Source organism: Varanus komodoensis, unplaced genomic scaffold (genome assembly GCF_004798865.1).
Source record: "Varanus komodoensis strain SLA01 unplaced genomic scaffold, ASM479886v1 scaffold58, whole genome shotgun sequence".
NCBI lineage: Eukaryota > Metazoa > Chordata > Lepidosauria > Squamata > Varanidae > Varanus > Varanus komodoensis.
Window position 1 is genome coordinate 124858 of NW_025336197.1, and position 21541 is coordinate 146398.

The 21541-nt window shown below is 45.7% G+C and overlaps 1 protein-coding gene across 1 annotated transcript in view; it reads right to left on the reverse strand.

Moving 5' to 3' along the window:
• Window positions 1-1793: 1793 nt before the first annotated feature.
• DAZL (deleted in azoospermia like) overlaps window positions 1794-21541 on the reverse strand; it is a 36825-nt gene continuing 17077 nt past the window's right edge. Inside the window, exon 10 of the mRNA XM_044449405.1 lies at window positions 1794-2126. Coding sequence (XP_044305340.1) covers window positions 1794-2126 — 333 coding nt within the window. The remainder of the gene's footprint in view (window positions 2127-21541) is intronic.

The window sequence follows — 21541 nt, forward strand, 5'->3', positions numbered from 1 at the left end:
GGTTTGATGTATTTGTTAAGATTTCCTAAGTCCAAAATCGGACAAAGACCACTGTCTCTTTTCGGGACTGTAAAGTATCTGGAGTAGAATCCGTGCAACCCCTCCGAGCAGGATAGTTGTTGAATCGCACCCTTGCGAAGCAACTGAGAGACTTCTTTGCACAGTACCAATGAAGAAGATGTAAATCGAATCGGACACGGTGGAGAGATGACATCGAATTCTATCCTATATCCGAACTGAATGACAGACAACACCCACCTATCAGATGTAATGGACTCCCAAATGGGGAGTCGGCCCTGAAGCCCGTCCCCAAAAGGGAGAGGGGAAGGTGGTGTGGGAAGAGAGAGAATGGTTCGCCTGGACTGTCAATGTGGACGTTTATCAGCGTTGAAACGCCGACGGCCCTGGGAGAAACGTTGCTGCGGCTGTTGTCTCCGTCGCTGCCTTTGCTGGTAGTGTTGCTGAGGGTGGAATTGTGGACGATAGGAAGAACGAGGCCACTGCCACTTACGCCTCTGTTGAGGAAGCTCCATGCGGCATGCGGTCATACACGATTCATGTATCGCTTTTAGCTTGTGGTCGGTTTTTTGATGGAACAATCCAGTACCATCGAATGGCATTTCCTCGATCCTCCGTTTCATCTCGTTGGGGAAATTGCAATTGCGGAACCACGTGTGTTGGCACAGTGAGATGGCATTCACAAGAGCCCTCGAATTGGTGTCTACGTGATGCCGTGCAGTAGACAACTGTTGCACTGCCACCTGCACTGCTTCTTTGATGAAGACCTTGGCCAGTTCAGCTTGGCGGTCTAGAAGGGAGGAAGCAACGTTATCCAGCTTCTGCATAATAAAATACTGGTAAAATGCCGGTGTTGCTTCATAATTCGATATGTGCACACTGAGGCCGCGTAGACTCGGCACGTGAGCATATCGATTTTCCTCCCTTCCTTGTTGCAAGAGGCTGTGTGTCCCCTGGACTCCCTGCCCTGGGAGGATTCGACAACAGAGTTCGGTCACAGATGGTGAATCAAGAATGGGATGTCATCCTCTCGAACCCTGTACATGGCCTCATACCGACGGGAGGTGGCTTGCGGTTGGGCCGGTTGATCCCAGGGTTGGACCATAGCCTGCCGAAGTGTAATCATTAGCGGCAGGACTATGGCCGTGGACTGTTCTCCCCTCACGACATCATAGAACCGATCCGTGGATGGGCCAGGCTGTTGACTCGCTTCGATTTCAGGGGAACAGACGAGGTGGGACATGAGCTCCGTAAAAGAGACATGTGGCTCATCGAGTGAAGCAGGTCCTTGGGAGGCGACTACTACATCGGGGGATGTAGAGTCAACCTCAGATTCGTCTGAATCCGGATAATAAGGAGGATGGTCGCTCGAAGACGATGTTTTGGGGGAGGTTGGACGTCCCCTCTCCAAATGCCTGGACGTCGAAGGCGAATCTCTCGGGACCGATGGAGACGCATGATCCCGAGGGAAATATGGATAGGATTGGTAACAACCCCAGTCTGGGAAGGCACCATATCCATGCATCCTCCAATCATCATCCTGGTGTTCCGACGAGTGGCTGCGGTGCCTAGGCGGCAACGGTGACTCCGCAGGTGGCTCAGTCGTGGGCATTGGAGTTGGAGATCATTCCTTCGGTGGGGAGTTTCTAATCTCACCATCAGAGATGGGACTCCCGAAGCGGCTCCTCCACGTGTTGGGGTGGCACACTCTCAGGCTGAATGATAAGCCTGGGGGATCCCGGCGGTGTCACCTGCATAGTGAGTTGCAGGACCGGTCACAAAGGGGTTGGTACCGTGGCGGCAGACGTTACTGAGAAGCCCGACGAACCCGAGCCCCGGTGTTTGGGGCAATCGGGTTTCTTGGTTTTGCGAATGGGCTTATCTGCCTTCTCCTTCCTCGGTACTTTATGAGCAGAAGGCTTATCCGAACCCGTGTGCTTGCGCTTCTCCCGTTTCTTGGCTGGGGAAGAAGGCGGCACCTGGGTCTCCGCTGGAGTAGCACCTTCAGCCGAATGGCGCTGAGGAGGAGCAGTGGAAGCAGGACGCTTTGGAGGAGCGCTCACAGTTGAGGCAGAGCGTGGAGGAGGTGCAGCTGAAGAGGAACCAGGCTGTAAGAGCAGTTGATCAGATTGCATCAAGGCCTGGTCCCAGAGGAGCTTCCGGAGACGGTTCTCCCTGTTCTTCCGCGCTTGCTTGGTAAATGCCAAGCAATGGCTGCACTTGTCAGTTCTATGCCCCTCGCCGAGGCAGAGAAGGCATAGATCATGCGGATCCGCAGGCGACATTTTGGATCCACATTAGGTGCATTTGTGGAAGGCCACTCACTGCGCCATCATGGAAAAAGAAGAAAAGATGACAGGATAGAGGGTAAGATAATATTTTTGGGTTTTTGTTTTTTAGAATAGAAGAGAGAGGGATATACAAACTTGGAATATAAGATTTTAGAGTTAAAGAAGGGATGAAGGCAAAAACGGACAGTAAGGACTCAAAGATCTTAGCGAGGGACGTTAACAGGCACGAGGCACAGCGAACAGTGGTCGCAAAGATGGAACAAAATGGTGGACACTCCGCTCTATTTATACCACGAAGGGGGAGGGGAGCGGAGTTTTCCCGCCAATAACCGTTAGCTTTTTAATCTTCCGGCCTAGGCACTGCGCAGGCGCAGCACCCATATGTGTGATGCAGAGAGGCCACAACGAAGAATAACTCTATGTCTGAATAAATGAATTGATCTGTAATATAGTTCAGCAACAAAGAGGGTTGTTGTACATGACTGCTCTTCTAGTAATACTTTGCATAACACTCCATCTGCTGGCCAGTGATTATGTTGCAGTGCTCAAATAAAGTGTGCATTCTGTTATTTTTATGTCAACAGTAGTATTAACATTTCAGTTATCCTGTCATGGTGATGAATATTCTTTTCTGTTTATGAGAAACTCGATATATCTGAACCTCCAAGTCTGCCAACTTTGTACATATCCGTATTTCACCACTGTTCACCAATAGTCCCACACTCTTAAGTACATGTATATTACAATATTTGTATGCAGCCTTGCAACTAGAAAGATTCCAAGGCAGCTAACAATTATTAAATGTAAATGAAAATATAATCAGCAAACCAATAAAAAGCATCAATTACAAACATCCAACTTTTGTCTGTCTTGCTCTTATCACCACACCCTGCTTTGTGTACTATCCAACCTAATGAAGAGTTTGAGAACCCAAAGTCTTGCTCATAATTCTGTGACAGTTTGGTTGGATCAAAGAAAGGTATTGCACAGCTGTGGCTTTAGGAATTTTCTTATGGACACACTTTTTTAAATGAAAAGAATAACATTAGATAGCAGAATCCCATTATGATAAAAATACTGAAAGGCCTCCGAAGGAGAATCACTTATCCCATTTCTTAAAATGCAGAAAAGGAAGAGCAAAGAGTATCTTCCTAGACAGGCAATTTCACAATTTTAGTGCCACCCATCTAAACACCCATATGCAGATCTGGATCCAAGAACACCCCTAAGCAGCATTCCAAGTCTTGAGGCATGGCACCTGAAGGTACATCTACCCCCAAATCAAGGCCCTAAATCAGGGGTCTCAAACTGGCGGCCCGCGGGCCAATTGCCAGGATGGGCGGGGCACGGGGGAGGGGCCTTGCGGCCTGCAAAGCACTGACGGCAACCGGGCCGGCCACGGGATGAGCGGCCGACCACCACCGCAGTGGTGGAATACTTGATGTGGCCCAGCCTCACCCAGACTCTACTTCCAGCAGCTCCCAGGTGAGTTTGAGACCCCTGCCCTAAATGGTCCTAAATCTGAAGGATATCTATCTAGCCAGATCCTAAGGATATTGCTAGATGCCATCCTCAAGGTGCCTCCACCAAGAGACAAGGCACGTGGCTACCAAAGGGACTTTTCAGTAGGTGCCTAGTCTATGGAATGTCCTCTACAAAGCAGTTAATCTGGCACCTATGCCATTCTCAGGAATTTTAAGAACTGCTTTTGTATCTTAGCACTTTATTCTCCTGCTATTCCTCCTCCTCTGTTCTTTTATGGGGAGTTTTTAATCATTGTCTATCTTCTATTTTAAATTTACCTGTAAACTGCCTAAATAATTCTGGTAATTGCTTGGTCTATAAATGTAACAGCCTTGAAAGGCTTCCTAATCAGTAACACTTGCGTTTTGTCTGAATTAAGCTCATCCAGCACATTGCTGACTCCAGACACTGGTTCAGAAGTTCCTCCCTAGGATCCAGCAGAAACACAGAACCTGCTCAGTTCATTAATATATTGCTCCTACGCCACCTCAAGTCACCAGGTACTTCTTCCCAGCAATCTTTGATTTGCCAAAAAAAATTGTCTACTTGTGTAACTAGGGTTCTTCACATGTTCATCTGTGGTTATGAGTTTGTGCAGAACATTGTTTGGAACTTTCCAGAGCATAGCTGAGATTTGATAAAGTCTTACCCCCTCCTTCAAACACATTCACAATATGGCTTCCACCAAAGCCTAGATTCCAAAGCCACTGCAGCAGGTAGGAGGATAGATTGTATGAACTCACATTTGAAAAGCCACAGGGTAAACAACCTATTCTTCCTCCTTGTGGTCTCTGCATCTCAAACATGTGTATTTACTAAGAACCAACTATTAGAAACAGATGGCAGCTAATACAAGTTAAGATAGCATTTGTCTTTTTAGATTGTAAGGCTGATACAGCCTCTCCCCCTTTGAAATGAATGGGAGCTGTTTTGGGAAACAATGCTCTGGTCTGGAAAACAGCTGATGGGTATGCTCCTTCTTTCCCTCAAGCAAAATTTCCCATATGAGTCACTTCAAACTGTTAATGGGTGTCTTTCTAAGCATGTCTTGGCCTCAACCCTTTTACAGAAACTTTCAACACAGATAAAGTGGAAGAATGGAAAGAGGAAGATCTGATGGTGCATAACACCAGGGAAACCTTGTAGAAAGGTGGTTAACTTAAAGTCCAGGAGCTAAAGTTGGCCCACTGGGATTCCTCTGACATCTGTGTCCTCTTCTCTGGATTCTATCCCTTTTCACCCATTCACCAATCTTTGGGTTGCTTCCTAACTTTTTGTGCAGTCCTTCCCTCCCACAATTCTGGTAAGTTGAAATATCTTCCCTAAAACTTAATGAAAGCAGGAAGAACTAAAAGCTACACTATGACAGTATTTTTGTTTCCACACTTTTGTGTTTGGCTCTATCCACCACTGGAATGGCATCTCTGAGAGGTCTTTCCCAAGATGGAATTCCCTCAGTATTCTGCTTAGCTACTTGCTATGCAAACATAGCAAGTTAATGGCAAACACAATGGAATGAAACTTGCCAGAGGTGTAGCAGTTTTTACCAGCAAACAAGGATTTTTCCAAGTTAAATTGGAGGCATAGCCAAGATGAAACACACATGATAGCAGGCAACTAAAGCAGAATCTAGAAATAGTATGCAAAAAGCTGGGGTTGTTTTCAGAAAAGTCCAGACATAGAATTCATTCTTATTGTTCCCAGGGCTTCCCAAGCCCTAACCAGAGTTCAGCTGCCATATATTACAATCCTTACTCCTAAATATTACAGAGAAGTTGGATACTTCATCTTAAAGGAGTCCTACTGTCCTTCTTCATGGTCACTGTGAATCACACATATGGGTGCTGAGCCTGCACAAGTGCCTATGTTTCAGAAAATTCTCCTAGCTAAGCATAATTTTGATGGAAGCCCCACCCCACTGCTCCTAATATAAACAGATGGGGCTCCTGCCTTTTGTCAGTTTATTTTCAACTGCTGTTTTTGCTGCTCCATTGGGTTTCTTCCTAGCTTTAACTTTTTACTTCAGATTTCTAATTTTAATTAACTTAATTATCCTCACTTCCCACACTTTTACTTTTATACTTCTACTGTCTTTATTGTTATCCCCCCACTCTTTACCTCAGCTTTTTCTTCCCTTCCCTTCATTTTTCTATTCAACAGTGCAGAAGCCGGCTTTTCATAAGTGCACAAATTGTGGAGTAAAAATACCATCTACAGATAGGCATTTGCTCTGCTTCCTGGGTGAGGGTCACTGCATTGATAACTGTCTTCACTGCCAGGCCTTTACTAAGCAGGCCTGAAAGAACAGGGAAGGCCATCTAAAGATGGAGCTCTGGGACAGAGCCTTGGAGGCAATGCGGGAATGCTGCAGGGGCGAATCCCCTTCCGCAAGCAAAACCGCCTCAAAACCATCAACTCAAACTCCCAAACAGCCAGTTTCCTCTAACTCTCCAAAAAACACATAAGATGAAACACCTTGAAGCAAAAGAGCCCAAACAGACCAAAAAAGTGAAAGAAAAAGAAAAAACAAAGGCACAAATCGCCGAGCACTTCAACTCGACAGACCTCACCCAGCCAGCAACTCCAGCAATTACATCAGTGATGGCCCTGCCTTCAATCCTAGCATCCCCAGTTCTGCCTGTTCCAACCATTCCACCCTGATCAGAAAGACAACACATCCAGATGGGAATGGCTCCACTGACTTCCTTCCAAGAAAGAGAAAATCCAAGACTCCCCAGCCCGATGACTGATATAACCTCCATCACCAGACCAGTCTGTACAGATCCCAAGAAGAGAAACACAGCTGCCACTTCCTCCAACTCCATGCCCATATGGATAACTACTTGTATCTCCCAATCCATCACTAGTGTCAACCCACCAATGTGTTCATAGCCTCGAACTGGATGCTTATTCATATAGGAGGAATACATACTGGGCACCACCATATGCTGGACATTATGGACCTGGGTATCTGTGGGAGCAAATGCTATCCCTGCCACTGACCAGAGCTTGACCCCCTGACCCAAGGTACCCTCAATGCCAATGTCAAAATGAGGACTAGGCTCTGTCCACCTGAAGATGCAAACCAAAGAACATGTGCCGTCAGCCAGCTCTTCCTCCTCCCACATTGACTATGCCTCTGACTCCAATACACACCCAGAGAACAAAGAGGCAATTTCCACCTCACCAGACAATGCAGTCTCATTGCAGCACCCCGAATCACCAGGAAAGAATTTGGACTGTTTTTCGGAACAGGTCCTTCGTATGGCCACTTCACTGGGAATTCAAGCCCAGCAAATCACTGAAGCTGAAGAAAGCACGCTATATGATGTGGTCCATATGAAGGACTTTGTTCCAGTGGCAATTCCTCCCATCCTGACACTACAGCGAGTGATGAGAACCATGGGAGCTACCTAACTAGCCCCATCCACCTCACAGCTCCTAGAAGAGATGTAGAGAGTCCAGAAACAGGACATACTCTTTCTGCTGCACCACCCACAATGAAACTTGCTAACTGTCAAAGCTATGCAGGAACATCAACAACAAGAGCACTCTGTACCGATGGATCACAAGGGATGCCACTTCGACATGATGGCCTACCATATCTATTCTGCCATGGGACTGGGTCTCCCAGACCAACAGTGAGACCTAGTCAGAGTCTTCACTGGAGAGGCCATGCAACTATCAAAACAATCAAAAGCAACAGTGCACCATCATGTCGATTGCAATTTCAGTTAGCTTGTCAGTGTGGGAGCCATGCACATACTGTACATGCATGGCTCCAAGTGGCCAATCTCCTGCAGGAAACCTGATTGAGAATTGAAAATATGTCATTTGACAGGGATGGCATATTGTCCTGTTCCATTCAAGGACTGACGAATGCCTGGACACATTGGAAAAGGCCAGGATGATGGCTCGATGGATGGGCTTTGGCCCCAACTAATGGAGCTCACGAAAGTACCCATGGGCCTGTACTTCACAGTACCTTCCATACCAATCAGGGCGGTCAAATTAAATTCCTGGACAACAATATGGACTACATCCACCAATCCGACATGCCTTCAACCCAGCAATGGCACCAATAAATAAAATCTTAGAATTCCTTCAATCCCTACATCAGAACAGACTCAAGCCAACTTCTATAAAAGTCTATCTCTCTGCAATTTCTTCCTTGAGAGGTCCATTCAATGGATCCTTGCTATTTTTCAGCTTCTAACACGGAGGTTTATGTAAGGCCTTCACAATCTGAACCCCACATCTGATTCCTAGTCCCCATCTGGAGCCTATCCATAGTGTTACAAGCTTTGACAAAACCTCCCTTCGAACCACTTGCATCCACAGAACTCTGTCTTCTCTCGTGGAAAATCTCATTTTTAGCAGCCATCACATTAGCACAGGGAGCAGGTGAATTATGTGAACTTCAGATGATCCACCATACCTGAACTTTCAAAGAAAAGTAGTATTGCAATAAGATGTAGCATTCCTATCGAAGGTCTCCTTGACCTTTCATTTAAACCAAGACATAATAATGCCAACATTCTGACACCCTCAACACTGATTGAGATTACACTCAATAGATGTACGGTGAGTGCTTACTTTCTCACGGAATTGATCCACCAAACCAGTACTATTAAATATGCAGACTGTTCAAAGGGCAAACCAATCAGTCCACAGCAGCTATCCCACTGGATAGTAGAGACTATCAAACTCACCTACGAGTTGATTAACCTTGACTTGCCAGAACATCTGAAAGCCCACTCCACCAGAGCGATAGCAACATCAACAGCTCTTCCGCAGGTTTACCATGCCATGAACCATGCAAAGCAGCCACGTGGTCAACACCATCAATGTTTGTATACCACTACTGACTAAATGTCAAAGCTAGGCAAGATTGCTCCTTCAGCCAAGCCACCCTCTCTGCCATTCTATGATGGCACCTCCCACCACCTATATTGATAAGCTTGCTAGTCACCCATATGTGTGATGCACAGAGACCACAGAGAAGTGAAGGTTGCTTACCTGTTAACTGTTGTTTTTCTAGTGGTCATCTGTGCATTCACACAACCCACCTGCCAGCCCCACATCAGTGTTGGTGGTTTCAGACCAGCTTATTCCATTAAAACCTTAGGTGAGCTGGCCAGCAAAACATCAGTCTCCAGCTGGACTGATAATGGGTGGGAGCCCCACTTATTTATACTAGGAGCACCAAAAATTCTATGCTTACCTAGAATCTTCCTGAACATAGGCACTGCGCAGGCATGCACCCGTACTTGTGAATGCACAGATGACCACTCGAAGAACTAGTTACAGATAAGCAAACTTACTATTTTCTTCTGAAGGTAATAACACTCTGTTGGAGTAGGTGGAAGGTCTACCTCTGAAGCAGAACTCCCTTTTTCTGATGGGGCAGAGCCATGACCTTCTCTGAAGGTCTAGGCTCCCCCGTATGTCCTGAGAGAGGTAGCTTCATCTGCCTCAAGTTCCAGCTAATCAGAGGGGAATCCCTCCATGGGCAGAACCCAGGGGCTGACACAAGTTCACTGTGATTTATCGCATGCCAATATGCAAAACGTTCTGCATCATACACAATTGTAGTCATACATCATTACCATACTACTTAAAAAACACTAAAACATTTCCATCAATTTAGTCATCTGGATATAGTAAGTGAAATGTCATTTTTGGCAGACAACATGGACTTTCTGCACCATAAATTTAGAGTACAGAAGAGCTTTAGATGACATAAGCAGTATGTCAGTTTCAGAATTTCATATTATATACATCCATTTGCTGCTAGTGTCAGCCTTTAATATCTGAAAGGCAAGTAACATTATTTCAGGGTTTCCAGCTTGTTCCTGAAGCTCATCACCCACTCTATTCCACACAGTGGTTCCAACAGTATTGCTGTATGTATGCATGGCTAATTTTAATGCCATGCTGTCAGTAGATTAAAACAAGAAACAAAAGCAACTGATGCATTTAGCTGCAGAACAATTTACAAATATTCTTTTGAATCCTCTTAAGGCATGCACTATTAATTGAGAAGACAGGTTGCTAAGTAAGATTGTGATAGATTGTACGTTGTAGAGAAGTTCTTGCTTGCATTATTTTTATTCTTATTCTTTGTATTATTGTTCAACTACCAAAAAAAGCCACACATTTATATTTTGGGTCCAGTCTAAACTATTTAGAGTATAATTAAATAAGAAACTTTATAGAAATTCACTATTTAGGTATTTCTGTGGAAAGCAGAGCCTTGTGTACTGGTTCAATCCCACTATCCTGAGTGCTTAAGAGACAGCTTACTATGGGTTTCCAACCTTTTTGGCTGAGTGGGTTCATGGAATTTTGAGATGATTACCACAGAAGGGCTCCATAGTCATACAATGGCTGTTATGCTGGGCTTTGTTGGTCACAAAATACTCCAATGCAAAGTAGTGAAGCTACAAGTAATTTTAAGACCAAGACAGAGATGGTGTCTAAGCTCCAAAGCACAAAAACCAGTGTTATGAACCAAATAAAAACTGCACAAGACAGCCCTTCACTTTACAGCATAGCGGCTTCATAGTTAATTTTTAAAACTTAAAACAACCTTAAATATTTCCCAGGAAGGTCAGAGGCAACACAGAAAAAGGGGACAGGAGACATGGTGATCACCTTGATGGTGATCGCCTTGATAGCAATACCTGCACACAGCCCATATGCTCCTCACATGTAAAGCAGCCTTCACAAACATGCAGTCATTTCAAAGTGCTGTTCCAGTTAAGTGCAGTGACCAGATTGGAGTGCCAAGGATGGCTACCTCTGTAGACTCAATGCTCCATTGCTGCTATTTCAGATACAGGAGGGTATCAACAAGGGAGTAGAGAGAGAAAGAAATGGTCTAGAGTACAACTTCAGCTGCCTCAGCAGTTGCTAAGGCAGAAGAGGACAGCAAAAAAAATGGAGGCTAGAGAATCTGCTGCAGCTATGACCACTCCGGCTATCAAACTGGATGGCAGAAATGTGGAAGCCATGGAAAAATGTTGTGACTGGATTCACACAAAATGATAAGCAATGGTGAAGCATGGAAACCTTAGAATCATTGACTTTCTGTAGGGATTCATGGAAACCAAATATGCCACGCTTCACCATGCTAAATTCATACATAAGCCAGGCCTGCAGTTTCTAGCATGGCTTCTTGCTATGTGTGAGCACAGCCTCTGAAAGTTGTACCTTATATGGAAAGCAAAGCATTGTCTCCATGAACTATGGAGACAATGCAGTCTCCTTCTCAGCAGTATACTCATCCAGTAGACAAGCTGAGAACCTTGAGCAATGTCAGGGTTTTAAACCAAATGCAATCCTCAAAAACCAACTTCCAACACTTGCCTGCCTCCCCTAGCTTCATGTCTGGTTTTCCTCAAGGTCTACACAGCCAAAGTATGCGCATGTGTGCTTCTAAAATAGGGATGGGACATGTGGATGCATGTATGCATGCCCCCCACATACAGTACAGGTAAATGCCTGAAGAATCAGGATTAAAGAAGAAAGTTTGCTCTAAGGCTTTCCATTTTCTGTTGTTTTTGGGCTGTATTCTACTTTTTTTTTGCAGGATCCAGAAAACCACAGTAGCAGCTTAGCCAATCTTTCAGTCTTGTACCACCGCCTGTACCAATCCAATTTGGGTGACCTGAGGTTGTAAGAGCCATTTTAAGCCCACCCAAGCACTCTCATAGCACCAGCTGCATTTTTTCTTGCTCTGATAGAAGTGATGGGGATTGTTTTATCTTTTGACTGCCAACATTTGAGCAAAGGATTCATGGTAGTTCCCCATTTTTCCAGGTTCATTAGGTACATTTATACACATGTGAGTTTGCATACATATGTGATCAAGAACATACAGTGAAAAGCAAACACTGAACACACAAGGTATAAGTACCACCAATATCCAGATCAACCATTTTACATGTTGCAGTTCTCCGTGCAGACTCTGCAGTTCTTCCATATACACTAACACCTAGTCACAAAAGAAATCCACCACAAAGTTTATTTTGTGGAATTCTAGTGATACAAAACTAAAGTCTACATAATTAAACAGTTTTACAAATTCTTTGATTTAAAGTTGGTGACCATTTTAAAAAGCACAAGATCACATTGTAGTACTCGTTCTTTCCACAATTTTAATATGGGTACTATTAGCCAAGTTGGCTCAGTATTAAAAAGTGCTAACTCAGAAGTATAGTTAATGTTGTTGGTTATATCTTTGAGTACACTTTTAATTATCAGTTCTCAAACTGATAAGACTAAGCAGTACACACAGCTAGTGAATGAAGTCCCCACTGATTGAATTTTTATGGCAATACTGTACTGAGTATGTACTTATGGCACTAATTGAGATGCAACTGGATGTCTGTCTATTCACCTGATTCAAGTACAGTTTTAAAAATACCTCTGGCAAAAAAACCCTTCAATTTTAGGTGTGAGCTGGGCATAAGTACTGAAGGTAAAAGTTAAAATACTAGAAACAGGGATGTGTCAACATGCAGTAAACTATTTGTTAAAACTTATGAGTACAAACAACTTAATCCTTCTCAAGATTAAGAACTCCCAAACAATCAACTAGACAATTTCTGGTTAGAAATTAGAACACTGAAACATCTAGACCAGATAAAACATATAAACACTTCTAGAAATAAACATACAGAATTCAAACATGTCAAGAAGTAGATAACACGCAAACATCTAACAAACTCTAACTTCAAGTAACTTTGCCAATAAGGCCACATAATTGTCAAGTGTTTGCCAGTAACATTAAAGGTTTTTTTTCAACACATAGATGACTAACAGGAGCACCTCAGGTCTTCTACGCCAGTCATTAAGTCAAACAGTTTTTAGAACAGCTCTACTTCTTCTAAAATGATGTGCTCTCTTCTCCTAGAAAAAGTGGATGGGATGGGACAAGAGAAAATAAATTAAAACACATCAATATAATTTAAATCTTAATTTTTTCATTTCCTATTGATAAGTTTTAGTCAAGTTTAAAACAGTGAAATGAACAGTGTCTAGAGTATTTCCATACTTATGGGCATTACAGATTGCAAGCCAAGATGGCAACATCACACTCCTGCAACAGGAGAATGTTGCTGAACTGGTCAAGATGCTGGCCAAGGCAGCTAGAAAGATTATGCCAGCTACCCCAACCCTTCAGCCACCTCTCCCCCTAAACCTTGTAACATTTGCTGAGGAGACTGAGGAAAATATGTTGCTTCTCAAGGTTATGACTGGACATTTAAAAATATGTTTCTATTGACTTGCTTCAAGCATCAGCAGATTAATATTTCTACAAGAATTGAAGCTACTGAGACTAAAATTTCTCAGTGAAAAGCTGAAGATGCATGCTGAAGTAGCTTAATAATACTGCAAATTGATTTAAATATCAGAAATCAATAAAACAAGGCTTGTAAAAAGTCCAGGTGATGGAGGTGTTGCTAGTTAGCCTGACTTGAGAGATCACGATTCAAGCTGTTTTGTAAACGGATGTATTCTTCAGAAGGATTGGTCTGTAGCACAGGAGTGAGATCCTTGATCCTACACTGGACCTAGGACCTGTTAATGACTGCATGAAGTACAAATGTACACTTACACCATTACAATTAGCACACCACTCACAATACTTCTCAAGTCTAATTTGGAAATAGTTATCCATGTCTTGGTTACATCTGGCCCCATTTAAGACTTCTGTGTTGCTATGTGAGACTCTTCTTGAGGAGTGTTTAGAAACTTTAATTGGTGTAAAATGTAGCAGATAATCAGTACAAGACATACAGGCCATTATTACATCTGTCCTGACAGACCTACACTAGTTCCCTGTTACTTTCTGAACTCAATTCAGTATATTGGCTCTAAACTTTAAAGCTCTAAATATCTTGGGTCCCAGCTGTTGAAAGAACCATCCATCTTGTTATGAACCTACCCAAGTTACTAAGATCTGCAGAAAGACACACTTACTGCTTACCTGTAATGGTTGTTCTTTGAGTGGTCATCTCTGCATTCACACGTATGAGCTCTGAGCCTAGCATGGCACCTATTAGCATAAATATTTAATCGCTAAGAACAGCCTTTCCCAACTTGGTGCCCTTCAGAGGCATTTGGACCACAACTCCCAGAATTCCCAGTCAGGATCACTTACCAGAAATTCTGGCTGTTGCAGTCCAACGTGTCTGGAAGGACCAAGGTTGAGGAAGGCTGGCTAAGAACATTTTGGTGGGAACTCCTTCCCCGACCCCAGGATCTGAATAAAAAGGAGAAGTTCCCACCCTTTCCCTCAGTTTAAATGAGATCACCCAGGTGGCCTCAGGACCAAGGAAGGATCAATAGGGCCAATCTTGTGTACAGTACAAGCAGTACTACACCAAGAGAAAAAACATGAAATCCTTCATGACACCCAGTAGGGCCACTGGATGGGTTGTGTGAATCCACAGATGACCACTAAAATAACAGTTACAGGTAAGCAACTTACTTTTCTTCTTCATGGTCTCTGTGTATCACACATAAGGGTGACTAGCAAGCTTACCCTTTCCTGGATAGTGGGACGGTGTCATCGCTAGAGTATGGATGACAAAAGATGTTCTTCCAAAAAGTGTAGTCTGCCTTGACATGAACATCAAGCCAGTAGTGCTTCACAATGGTAGATGGTGTCAACCAGGTTGTCACCTTGCATAGGTCTGGTAAAGGAATCTCAGCATGCAGTGATTTTAAAGTTGCTATTCCTTGAGTTGAATGTACTTTCAGTCAAACTGGAAGCTGCATTTCAGACAGTTCATATGCCAGGCAAACTGTCTGTTCCACCCAGGTTGCAAATTGTTGTACTGAATTTAGCCTTACCTTCATAGCAAAGAAAAAAGTTTGCAGGACTCAGTCCTGGAGGGGTAGAATACCAGTGCTCTATGCACATCCAGGATGTGCACCATACACCTCATGGACTAGCCAGTGATGGAAAAGAGAGTGATTTAAAATGTCTTGGTTTAAATGAAGCAAGGAAGGAAAAGGGGTATGGGTGCAACACCACCTTCTCCTGATAAAAAACAAGGTATGGGGAATCAACTCACAGGCCACAGAGTTCACTGGAGTGAAAAGCAGACATAATAGCCACAGGAAAACTATTTTTCAGAAGAAGAGATGGAGGTCTACAGATGCCATGGGCTCAAATGGTTTTCTCACTGAAGCCTGTAAGACAGTGGACAAGCTCCAAGCTGAGAGAGTATTTTTAAGTCCTTTCACAAAAGCACTTAAAGGGTGAAATAAAATAAATAAGCATGGGATTTTGTCATGAAAGATGGAAATGGCTACCAGGTGTACTCAGATGGAAGATTTTAGTCCATACTGGAACAATGTGACTAGGTAGAGTAGCTTGATCATGCAGCTATGTGGGTTAAATCCTTCAGCATCAGCAAAGAGACAGAAAGCTTTCCATTTCACAGCAAGCAATTTTCTAGTTGATGTCCTCTGAGCTGCATCCAAGATGCTTGATTTGGCCAGAAGAGGTGAATGTGTGTGCCCTAAACACAGAATGTCCTGTGTACCCTAGAGACAGATCTTCCAAGCTGTCAGGCAAAGAGTGTTGAAGTCTAGGTGGAGAATTCTCTTCCAGTTCTGAGAGATCTAGTCTGGAATCAATTAGAGCCAGATATAGGCCCTGCCTGACATCTGCAGGATGTATGCAAACTAAGGCCATCTTGATCACCAGGGTGTGATCCTGACAGTCTGCCACATCCCACTGAGCCTTTGCTAATGATCTTGTTATTGGGGAAATGAAGAAAAGGGGTAAACTGTGGTCCTCATCCATTTGGCAGGAATGCATCTCCCAGAGCATCTCTGTCCTCCCCTGTCTGAGATCAGAAACTGTTGCAGACAACTTTGTTTCAAGTGACAAAAAGGTTTACTGATGGAATCCCCCAACTATGGAATACTTTAAGCAAGATCTCTGGGTCCATCTGCCAATTGTTACCTTCTCCTGCTCAGGGAATCTGCTAAGGAGTTCCTAGTTCCGGTGACACAAACAGCAGTCAAGGTGATTTGTCTGTGGACACACCAATCCCAGATTAGGCATGTCAACAGAGTTGATCTGGTGTCTCCCTCTTTGTTGAAATAGAAGACCACTGTGGTGTTGCTTGTTGGTCAGGCAAGATGCAGGCATACTAGCAATCAGGAAGAGTTGTGATGCTAAGGCAACATGGCAATACGGGAGACATGACAAGGGTCAGACAGGATGCAGGCACTATAGCAAATAGGGATGCCTGTGCTGCAGAGGCAACATGATGCAGGAGACAGAGAAAGATGCAAGTTACATGGCAGGGGCAAGGTGCAGCTACTACAGGGAACAGGAAGACCTGTGGTTGCGGATGCCAGTTCTGGAGAAAAGAACTTGCTTTCCCCCCAGAGCTCCCACCTGGCACTCATGAAGAGGCTGAGAGCTCCAGCAGGGCTTGGGACCATTCTTGCAAATTCTGTGGTGAGTGTTCTGGATCTGGCCACCAGAGCCACCCAGATCCTGATACAGAGAGCCCAGCTTCTCCCAAAGAAGAGTACCTCTCCATGGTAGCTTGGCAGTTGGAGACTAAGTTCCAGTGCTGAGGAAGCATAAATGCACTTCTCCAAAGAGCCCAGGCAGCATCCCTCATTGTCAGATGGTGTGGAGTGCTGCTGATGCTACTTCCCTTGCTTATTTCCATGACGATTGAGTTTGGTTCTGGGTCCTGAAAAAGGTTACATCCTTTCCTGTACCTGACACATGCTCCCCAATCTTTGATACTGGTGCCATGATAGATGGGAATTTCTAGGACTGTTCTAACATCTGGAGTACAGTAGAAAGGAATGGGATAGCAACCAACATCAATTCTTCCTTCTGAACAGGACTGAAGACAGGAACGAACACTCTCTCCAGTTGCAACCGTGTGGTGATTCTGAGTTCCGGGCCATCCTCTAAACTTGTTCAGCAAACTAACTTGTTCCACGGATAGTGAGGTAGGATCCCATGTTCACAGCTACATCTGCAGAGGAGGAGGCTGGCTTGACAGAGAGTGATGTGTCCAAGTCGGATTGACAATCCTCTATATCTGTCAGCAAGGACGGACTGGACAGCAGAGGGGCAGGAGACTGGATCAGTGGCATGGTGAGAGAAATGGGTGGCTCCAGGAGTTTGCAATAGTGTCCAAGCAACTAAGTTGGCTATTGGGGTCTCAGTGGCATAGTTGGCAGTCAACAGAATGGAGATTCAGCAGAGTGCTCCTGGTCCCTGTAGACATCTGGATGGTAGATGGGCCCATATTCAGGGCTGATATTAGGGTAGAGGAGGGGTTCCAGTCAAAATGCTGGAAAAGCAGGTTGCTTACCTGTAACTGATGTTCTTCGAGTGGCCATCTGTGCAGTCACACATATGGGTGCTGAGCCTGCGCAGTGCCTTTGGCTGGAAGATTGATAGTTAACGGTTTTTGGCAGGAAGCTCCGCTCCCCTCCCCCATGGCCTATAAAGAGCAGAGCGTCCGCCATTTGTTCAGTCTTTGACGACCGAACGTGCGCCCCCTTGTGGAAAAATTCTCAGTATGAGACAGGAAGAAGGGATCGGTATCAAGAAAAAAATGGGAAACTTTCGGTACCGATGAATGAGTCCACTCGCTGACACCGAGCGGGGCCGGCGAGTGGGTTGTGCAACTGCACAGATGGTCACTCGAAGAACATCAGTTACAGGTAAGTAACCTGCTTTTCTTCGTCGTGGCCTCTGTGCATCACACATATGGGTAGATTAACAAGCTTACCATCAAAGGAGGAGGGAAGGTGTCCTAATTGTAGGACGGAGGAGAGTACAGCTCTACCGAAGGAGCAGTCCCATCGGGCCCGAACATCGAGACGGTAGTGCCTGGTGAAGGTGCAAGGGTTCGCCCAAGTAGCGGCTCGGCAAACGTCATCGATCGGAACTCCGGATGCGAATGCAGAAGACGTAGCGACAGCTCTAGTGGAATGGCCTCGGGGAACTGTAGGCAGTTTGAGCTTAGCTAACTGATAGCACAAGATAGTAGTGTGGACTATCCACTTAGAGAGCCTTTGAGGAGTGACTGGGTCGCCCTGATCCCTAGCCGAATATTTAATGAACAGTTTATTGGATCGCTGAATAGACTCCGTTCGCGATCGATAAAAGGCTAAACAACGCCGAACGTCGAGGGAGTGCAAAGATCTTTCCAAGGGATTCGATGGCGATGGAAAAAAGGCAGGCAGTACAATGTCTTGTCCTGTATGGAAAGGTGTAGAGACTTTGGGCAAGAAAGATGGGTCGAGATGTAAAACGACCTTTTCTCTGTGGAAGTTTAGATAAGGAGGGTCGATGCGGAGGGCGCAAAGCTCACTGGCTCTCCAGGCTGACATGACAGCTACAAGAAATGCCGTCTTCCACAAAACTAATCGGAGATCCACAGTCGCCAAAGGTTCAAGGGGGGCACTCATAAGGGCCTGCAGAACTACAGAAAGGCTCCACGTGGGCATAACCAGTCTAAATTGATGGATTAAGGTTATACAGTCCTTTCAAAAATCTCTTGAGAATAGGATGAGAAAATAGGGGTGATCCGTCGACTAAGCCACGGTAGTAGGCTATTGCAGCCGTATACACTTTAATAGAAGACGGCTTCAGTCCGGAGTGATGCAACTCCAGAAGGAACTGAAGAATTTGTTCAATTGATGAGACAAGTGGGGAGAACGAATGAGACTCGGCGAAGGCGGAAAACCGCTTCCATTTAGCCGTATATGACTTTCTTGTGGATGGCTTTAGAGCAGCGTCGATAATATGCTGAATCTCAGGGTGCAAGAGCATTGGATTCAAATTCGACAGGGTCTGTCTCGAACCGGATGGTACAGAGAGACTGTGGCGGTGAGAAGCACCCGCATGGTTGGATTCGAGAATTGGAGCCGAAGTGGTCGAAGTGATCGTTGATACCGATGAATTAATAGAAGCTGTAGGATTCGAGGCTCTCGAATCTGTCGCCGGCCCCAATGGAAGGTCAATCATCGAATCCGCCACGCTGTCAGGTTCAATGAGAGCAAGTCCGGGTGACGAAGTGTGCCGTCCATTTGCGTTATAAGATACGGAAGTGTCGGAAGATGAAGAAACTCCCTGCGGGAGATGTCGAGCAGTTTCGCAAACCACGCTTGGCGTGGCCACCAAGGGGCAACTAGTATCCCCGATGCACGGTCGCTCACGATCTTCGCTATGACCTTCATCAGAAGAGGGATCGGAGGGAAAGCATAAAAGTTGATGTTGTCCCAAGGGATCATGAATGCATCCCCTAGGGATGCTTGTCCGATTCCCGCTCTCGAACAGTAAGTCTCGCACACCCTGTTCTGTTGGGTAGCGAATAGGTCCACACTGGGAAACCCCCAGCGCCTGAACAGGTGGTTGCGCGTGCAAGGATCCAGTTCCCACTCGTGCGAAGTGAAGATGTGTCTGCTGAGAAGATCCGCATGCACGTTGTCTGTGCCGGCCAGATGAATGGCCATCAGAGTAATGTGTCTCGGAATGCACCAGTCCCAAATTGTCATAGAAAGCCTGGCTAAGGTCGGTGACTTCGTCCCTCCTTGCTTGTTCAGATAAAAAACGGTTGCTATATTGTCCGAAGTTATCTGAACGATCCGATGATGAAGGAGGTCTTCGAAAGAACGAAGGGCTTTGAAGACTGCCAGCAGCTCTAGGAAGTTGATATGATTCTTGGACTCTAGACGAGCCCACATTCCCTGGGTAGACAGGCCAGAGCATATCGCCCCCCATCCTAGGAGAGACGCATCGGTACCGAGAGTTATCGAAGGAGGTTGCGCCCTGAAGGGGACTCCCACCACAAGTTTGGTCGGCTTCAGCCACCAGCACAGGGAGTGGAGCACGGAAGACGGGATCCGAATCCGTTTCGACTGTGGGTCTCTTTGTGGATGATACACCTTGTTGAAAAATAACTGTAGTGGGCGAAGCCGAAGTCTGGCATGTGGAACTACGGCAACTGTGGAGGCCATATGCCCCAGGACCCTCCGGATGGATCTCGCCGTAACCATTCCCTCTCGTCGAATTCGATGGATATGGCCAGCTAGAGTCTGCTGTCTGTCCTGAGGGAGGAAGGCTTTCTCCAACGTCGAATCCAAGCGGGCAACAATGAAGGTGAGCGTCTGTCAGAAGAAGAGAAGATTACTCTGTATTAATACATAGACCCAGACTATCTAGTAAGGCATGGGTTGTATGGATGGTGTCTAGTAGTTCTTCTCTGGATTGCGAGACTAACAGCCAGTCATCGAGGTACGGGTAAATTTGTATGCCCTGAAGGCGTAGGAAGACACAGACAGAAGCCACACATTTGGTAAAAATTCTCGGAGCTGAAGCCAGTCCGAAGGGTAAAACTTTGAACTCATAAAGTTGGTTTGCAACAGCAAAACGAAGGAAACGCCTGTAATTTGGATGAATTGAAATATGAAAGTAAGCGTCCTTCAGGTCCAGTGAGGCGAACCAATCCCCTCTCCTTAACAACGGCAAAATGTTTTGAAGGGTGGTCATACGAAACTTTCTCGGTATAATAAACTTATTCAAGTCCCGTAAATCCAAAATCGGACGTAGACCACCGTCCCGCTTGGGGACCATAAAGTATCTGGAATAGAATCCGTGGAGTCCGTCAGATGGGAATACTTGATGAATCGCTCCTTTAAGGAGAAGTTGATGTATTTTGTCGAGAAGTACCGGCGAACATGAAGTAGACCGGATCGGACTCGATGGAGGGATGATGTCGAATCAACAGCTGTGTTGAACGATGGATAATACCCACCGGTCAGATGTGATGGACTCCCAAATGGGGAGTCGGCTTTGGAGCCAGTCCCCAGATGAGAGGGGGGTGGGTATTAGAGGAGCGTGAGGAGTGGTTCGCCAGTCCCGTCAGCGCTGTCTCCAATTGTCGAAACGACGGCGGCCCTGTTGGAAGTGCTGTTGAGGCTGAGGGCGGCGGCGCTGCTGCCGCTGCTGCTGTTGCTGGCGGTGTTGCGGCAGCTGTCTCTGTTGGTATGTCTGCCTGTAGGATGGCCGATTCCAGGACCACTTACGTCTGCTATGTGACTGGATCTCCATCCTGCGTGCCGTCATTCTTGACTCGTGTAGTTTCTTGAGTTTTTGGTCGGTACGTGAATGGAAGAGTCCCGAACCATCAAAAGGCATCTCTTCTATTCGCCGCTTTGTTTCCTGCGGGAAATTACAACTTCGAAGCCATGCGTGTCTCCGGAGGGAAACGGCACTGACCAAGGCCCGGGAGTCAGTGTCCACGTGGTGACGTGCCGTGGACAACTGCTGCACTGCGACCTGCATGGCTTCTTTGATCAGGACCTTCGCAAGGTCACCCTGGTGATTTGGGAGGGTGGAGGCGACGTTGTGGAGGCGCTGCATAATAAAATATTGATATCGCGCCAATGTCGCCTCGTAGTTAGAAATGCGAAGTCCTAAGCCTGAGGCAGCATAGACCCGCCTGGCCAGGGAATCTATTTTCCGGCCCTCCTTATCCCTCGGCGCCGTATGTCCCCTTGCCTCCCTGCCTTGCGAGGATTCGACGACTGCCAAGTTTGGTTTCGGGTGCTTTAGCAGGAAGGGGATGTCTTCTTCCCTGACCCTGTACATAGATTCATATCTCCTGGACGTCGGTTGAGGATGTGAAGGTAGGTCC